The 6,841-nt window shown below is 57.1% G+C and overlaps 1 protein-coding gene across 1 annotated transcript, besides 1 other annotated feature; it reads left to right on the top strand.

Moving 5' to 3' along the window:
• Positions 1-1,060: 1,060 nt before the first annotated feature.
• Positions 1,061-1,462: a repeat region.
• Positions 1,463-2,686: 1,224 nt separating this feature from the next.
• On the top strand, positions 2,687-6,841 carry LPMP_332120 (calpain protease-like protein; the record flags this gene model as incomplete). The annotated part of the gene is made up of 1 exon (XM_010704001.1): positions 2,687-6,841. The coding sequence occupies one exon, from the start codon at positions 2,687-2,689 to the stop codon at positions 6,839-6,841; it is 4,155 nt and encodes a 1,384-aa protein (XP_010702303.1).

Consider the following 6,841-nt stretch of genomic DNA (forward strand, 5'->3'; position numbering starts at 1 on the left):
AAGGGAAGGTCTCGCTGTGCAAGTAAGATCGACAAGAGCGCAGCAGCGGTCTTTGGCTTCGCTGTGAGATGTTGGGACGGGCGCATGTTTTTGCCCACTTTCACTTCCTCAAGCCAGAAAACGGCGCACACTTTCAGATGCCTCCGCTTGCGTTGTTGCTGCTTTAACGTGTCGAACGCTTTCTTCTCGCTGCAACGCACCACGCCTCCTTTTCGCATCAGTGCAGTCGTGCACTGATGCGAAAGGGAGGCACAAAGAAGGGTGCGATTTCGCTCGGTGTGTGGGTTTTGCAATTTTTTGGAGGAAGAGAGAGAGGACATCAGCGATGGTCAATACTGCTCTATTTTTTTTAAAATCGATTACGTTGTACGGCTTCGTGTGTGTCTGTGCTTCCTCTATTCTCTTCGCCATCGGCTTGGTGTGGGTGTGTGGATGCACTGCCACTGCCACTTCCACGAACGCAAAGAGCGGCACTGCTTATCATTCGGGCTTCGCTGTGCGGTTTTCTTGGCACGTGCTCTGCATGATGGAAAGACGAAGAAAATTGATGTCACGTGTCAATGCCCTCTCCCAGCAGCGCCTCTTTCCTTGCGCTGAGTTTTTATCTCTTCGACTTGGCCCCCCCCCCCCTCTCGGAGGTCCAACATATATAGCCATGAGGGGAGGGGAAAAGCGGAGGTCGAAGGCTCAGCGAGCTTCGACTGTGGCGCTTCTCCGAGCGGCCCGAGAGAGGAAGGTTGAGGGCTTCAAAAAATGGATGGCCTTCTAAAGCCCCTTTTGCGCTTTTTCCTCATATTGTTTGCGCCCTTAACCCGTCGACGCTTCCTTGCTTCCTACCCGCTGTGTCATCCTCGTGATCTCTCCTCCACGGTTTCCCCCTCTTCCCCCCCCCCCCTCCTTCACCTTTGTAGTCACGCTTATTATCTGCGTGGACTCATCGCCCCCTCACCCCCCGCGACCCCTAAACACAACTCGGACGTTACCGCACTTCATACACACGCACTTTCTTCTCTCCCACGTGACATTTTACCAGGAGCACGTCAGCAGCTATACGCACCTATACAGCCACAGCTCATATCTCTGTCGCACCACGGCTCTGTTGCGGAAATTGACTAACCGGCGCGGACTTGCATCCTTCAGTCCATTGCACTGCCACTGCATATAGCGCTGGCGAGGTCTAGCGTTGTGCTCAGCATCACCGCAACGCAGCAATCGCCGAAAAGGGAAAAAGCAGTAGAGGGATGCTCATATTCGCTGAATCGTCGACACGATACACAATGAGCTGGTCCAGAAGTGATCGTCAAGAGTGCAGCTCTCTCCGACAGAGCGTTAGCCCAGACCTGTCCGCCGACACCAAGAGCGCGCACAGCCGTCCCCTCGGTCAGACTGCATACTACCTGACTCCCCCACAAAGCGTGGAGTGTTGAACTTCTGATACCACGCACTGAGGTGGCCGTCGTCAATACACACAATATATGCATCTATCAGCAACACCAGGTGACTTCCACGAGATGCCAAGACCGCCACTCTCGCTCCCCCGTGTTTCACTCCTTCATTTGTTGTGGGCGCAGCTCAGCGAGTGACACTTCTGCTTCCCTTGTCACCTTCTCCGGTGTCTCACCGCACGTTTGTACACAGCCCAGTCACCTCAGGTTGGTTCCCCCACGGCCCTGCCTCCCCCACCCCGTCACTGCGCGCCTCCTCTTTCACTTCCCTTTTATCATTCCTCCTTTCTCCGCTCCTCTCCTTCTGGCCTTCGTTGCTCACCGCTCCATTTTACTGAATCTCTTGTCACTCAACGGCGTCCCTACTGGCTTTCAAGCGCGCATACCCGGCACACCTGCGCACGCACACTGTCGCCTCCAAAGGGCGGAGATTGACAACCGCTATCGTTGCCCAGAGGAACTCACAGTAGGAAGCCATTCCTTCTGGGTTGCCCCTTCCTTCTCTTGACACGTCTCTGTGTGAGCGCGTATTGGCGAGTATTGCCGCCGTGCTTTCGCCACCGCTCTTCTTGTTGCTGGCGGATCGTCGACGTGGCGTCGTCGCTCTCTCAAGGCTGCTCCTTTTTCCTTTTTTTCTATTCGCCGCACTGTCTCTCTCCTCTGTGTGAATTTTCCCTCTTTGCACCTTTAGCTCAGCAGCAGCGCGTCTACTCCTACTGAGTGCTGTGGGCAACTGTCTCTCTTCTTGGTTCTGACTCCTTCACGGCTCGTCCTCTTCGCCCTGTCTTCCTCCCTCTTCTCTCGCGTGCCTCCGCCTCTCTTTCTCCCTCCTTCATCGTCATCCTTCGTGCGATTGTTTTAGGGTGTTTTGGTTGTGTATGTGTGGGCTTTTTTTTCGCTTTTATGTGCCGCTGCTCATTTCTTTCTCTTCTCTCATACCCTCCTTTGGCTTCTTGTGTTGCCTCCGCTCTCATTCCTTCTCCCTGTCTTCCTCCCTCTTCTCCTCCGGTGCCAAATTCGTTCCTGCTGACTTGTTTCCTTCACCTTACGGGTGCTGTTGTTTCACTACACTTACTTTGCTGTTGTGAGACTTTCCCCTTTTGTGTCTCTCTACCCCCCGCACACCCACCCACACACACACACACACGTATACACCCAGTGCCATCACCTACAACCTTCACATGGTTCACCTCCTTCCATCCGGCTCGATTTAGTGCAGTCTTTTCTCCCCCTACCCCCTCATGCCGTTCGCCTCCTCTGCTGAGGCGTCCATGTGGATGCAGAACGCCGTGCGCCTCGACACGGACCAAAAATACGTGGAGGCGGAGGAATGCTACACGAAGGCGATTCTTTTATTTCGGCAGGCCCTCACGGACCCAAACATGGCCGACACCGAGCGGTATGAGCTCATGAACTACATGAGCGATGTGGCAAAGCGCATACAGCGACTGCGCACGCTGATTTCCACTGCCCGGGAGACTTGCGATGCAGCATACGGGAGCGTGCGCTCGCCTGAACCTAATGTTTCCCCGGCCAACTCGCGGGGAAGCCATGTGCCGTCTAACCAGGCAAACATTCAGGCGCTTCCTCATGGCTTCGGCGCCGCCGCGACGGCTTTAGGCGCGCGGAACCCACGGAGTAAGGATATCAGCAGCACGCCGGCAGGCATCGACAACAGCTTGGAAATGCTGGACACAATTCGCCTCAGCCAGACCGATCCATTTCAGGCTAGTGGTTCTAGCCGGCCCACCACGTCGCCTGTGTCAGGCAGGCGCACGTTGTCGGTATCTTCGAATTCTCCATTCCCACCAGCGTTGCCAGGTAAGCCACCTGCTGGCAGTGGTGACGTGCCCGACGGTGGCAAGCCAGGCGACAGCTCCGCGGCACCGCCGGCGTGCACGACACCAACGCTACCTGCTTGCTCGCAACGATTTCTTGGTGTTGCTGCCCACTTTGCCCCTCGTACGTCCGAGATGGTCTACAAGGCGATTGAGATTGCGATCCAACTTAGTCGGCAAGGGGAGCTCAAGCGGGCGGTGGATGTGCTGCAGCACGCCTACACGCGGGGCAGCCATGAGCGCAACAACCCTGGCAACTTCAAGGAGATTGCCGAGACACTGAAGCTGATGCGTCAGAAGTACTACGCAAAGCACCCGCCGCGATTCCTGCAGGACAACCCGATTCTGCCGAGTGAGATGGAGCTTCTGCACAAGAGCGGCATCACGAGCACGATCCTGCTCCCGCTCTGGGACGATGTGCAGGAGGGCTACGGAGCTGAGAATATCTTCATGCCCTGCGAGGGTGTTTGGGAGGACGCTTTCACCCCAAAACTATGTCAGAAGCAAATCAACTCTGGCGCCGTCCTCATGCACTTTTCCGGATACCAGCAGAGGGGGCTCGACTACACCATTGTGCGCGAGGCAGATCCACTGCACATTCAGCAGAGCGTCGTTGGAGACTGCTCGCTCGTCTGCAGTCTCATGATCTGCGCCAGTTATCAGAAGCGCTTCCCCAAAGCGAAGATCATTAGCAACGTCATCTACCCTCAAGACCCGGATGGTAACCCGATCTTGAACCCGAAGGGTAAGTATTGTGTGAAGATGCTCATCAACGGTATCACTCGCATCGTCACAGTAGACGATCGCCTGCCAGTGAGACCACAGTCGAGGCGCTTCCTCTGCACGAGCAGCACGGATCCGAGCGAGCTGTGGGTGTCTATTATGGAAAAGGCGTTCGTCAAGGTGTGCGGCGGCAGCTACAACTTCCCCGGCAGCGTCAGCTACGCCGATCTGTACAAGTTAAGTGGGTGGTTACCAGACTCGACGGCGTTTGACAAGCCCGAGTTTGACCGTGAGTTTCAGTGGCTACGGCTTTATCAAAACTTCAAGGCCGGCGCTCTGCTCTTCACCGTCAGCACCCCTGAGGAGATGCCGACAGCGAATCAGGCGCTTGGGCTCGCCGCAGGGCATGCATACGCGGTGCTGGACATGCAGGAGGTGGACAAGGAGCGCGTCATGCTGCTGCGCAACCCGTGGGGGAAGCAGGAGTGGAACGGTAAGTACGGTCGCCGTGACACTAGCGAGACAAGCGTCGCCGTCCGCGCTGCCTTTGGTCTGAAGCGAGAAATAGAGGACATGGGTGTCTTCTGCATCGCCTACGATGACGTGGTGCGCTGCTTCGATAACTGCAGTCTGAGCTGGAACCCATACATGCTGTTCCGCACCCCTGAGGGTCGGCCGGTCCGACCTGTGCGCATTGCGTGCCACGGCACCTTCGACTACACACTCAGCACGGCGCTGTCGCCGCAGCTGCACATTGGTGTCGTCGACGCGCCAAAGCGGACGCGCATGCACCTGATCTTATCTCGCCACATCACCGACGTCTCGGAGTTTGGCCGGCAGTACCAGAAGGACGATGCCACGACACCGTACCTGGCATTGAAGGTGTACGACGTGACCGACTACCCCTCTGTAGCGCAGCACCTCGGTGGCAAGTGCTCGCTGGAGATGTGCTACTGCCGCCGCCTCGCCTCCAACTCGGACTTTAAGCATAGCATTGAACCTCTCAACGACGTCATCTACCGTGCCTCGTCTGCGCGCACCTTTAGTTTTGACTGTCCTGCCGGCTCGAGCAACCTGGTGGTGGTGGTATCGCGGACTTCCTCCAAGGCGCGGCAGCCTTTCAACTTCACGATTACCCTGCACACAGAGCTGGAGCAGATGCGGCTGCCGCGGCTGCAAGGCAACTACGACAGCGGAGCTGAGTGCAGTAACTCCCTCCTGGCAAACGCCAACGCCGACGCCGGGAACCCGCACGCTGGTGTGTACATGCACATGATACCGACCTCCTCGCTCAAGTTCACGACGCGACTGTCGGGGAATTGGGTGAAGGGCAAGACATGCGGCGGCCGCACCGATGCCACCACGTACGTCTTCAACCCCCAATACCGTCTCCATTTAGATCAGCCCTCGCACGTGTCACTGAGGCTGGCTGTGACCGAGTGCGAGACGCCGTGCTCGATTCAGATGATCAAGCCAATGTCATCCAACAAATACGAAGAGACCAGCAGCGGTGGGACTACCAATGGTAAGCTGGTTGACTTCGACGGTCGCGTCGGCAACGGCGCCAAGGCGGGTGAGCTTGTCCTTGAGAGCACCCGCTACGCTTTTGGTGGGGCCGTTCTAGACAGCGCACTACCGTTCTGCGTGTGCTACGACCGCTACCGCACCCTGGGCAAGCTGCAGTGGAGGGAGACGAAGAAGGTGCTGGTAAACGTGACCGGCCCGAACCGGAAGCCGGAGTCGTTCATCGTGTATGACGTGACGGATACCGACACCGTGGCAGTACTTCTCCTGAATGCCATCAAGAAGGGTTATGCTGCCTCTCCTCGTGGCGCGCACTTTGCCGTGAACGGGAAGCAGATCATGCTAGAGGCCAGCATCGCGTCGCTCTTCCAGCTTGCGTCTTGCCTCGGAGATGCATCCCTCGCCTCTGGCGGGGATGGCGCGACAACCGCGAAATCTGTTACAGTAGTCCTCGCACTGGACGGCAAGGCAGTCTCGATTGAGTCTGCGTCAAGCTCCCCTGCGACGAAACTGAAGGAAGTCATGAGCGACATTGTTGCTGATGTGCTTAAGTGCTCGTCGCAGTTCAGTAGTTACGTACCACGTCTGACACACCTTTCCAGGCAGGTAAACAGTATGCTGACAGAGGCTAGCGACGCGGACGTGCGAGCTTACATTCTCGAGCTCGCTGCTTACCTTGGTGACTACGTGAAACGGTGCGCCAGTGCGGTGCGATCTGTGCAGACGCCGCAGACGCTGCTTCCGCTTCTTCCTGCCGGCAATTACACGGTCATTCCATCGTTGTGGGAGAAGGGCATGCCTGGCAACTTTGAGCTGACAGTGGAGACCACACAGCCACACAAAATGTCAGCGATTCCGAAAGAGGGACACAATATGCAAGAGACATTGCTGCGCGGCGCACTACGCCCCGTCGCGGTGTGGCTGAGCAGCTCGCTGATGCAGCCAAAGACAGTGCTCAGCAGGACAGATCCGTTCTTTGAGAGCAGCAGGGTGCAGGTGCTGTGCCCTGCCCGCTCCGTCTTCATGAGTCGTCTCTTTGTCCTCATGGACGTGGTGGATGCAGAGGCGAAGGGGCAGCCTGCCAAGGCCCCTGCGACAAACCTCAGCCTTTTCCGTGTGCACAACACGTCGTCGATGGAGTTGGTGTGTGCCTCCGACGAGTACTCCCACGGGGGCGTGTCGACCCCACCTGTAGAGCTCGAGGCGAAGACGTCGTATTTGCTCGTGGTGAGCGCGAAGGAAAGCGCGACTGAAAAGTTTCTGCTGCGCATCTACACCAGCGGCACTTGCACCGCGCATCTGGTGAACTGA

Source organism: Leishmania panamensis, assembly GCF_000755165.1.
Source record: "Leishmania panamensis strain MHOM/PA/94/PSC-1 chromosome 33 sequence".
Lineage (NCBI taxonomy): Eukaryota > Euglenozoa > Kinetoplastea > Trypanosomatida > Trypanosomatidae > Leishmania > Leishmania panamensis.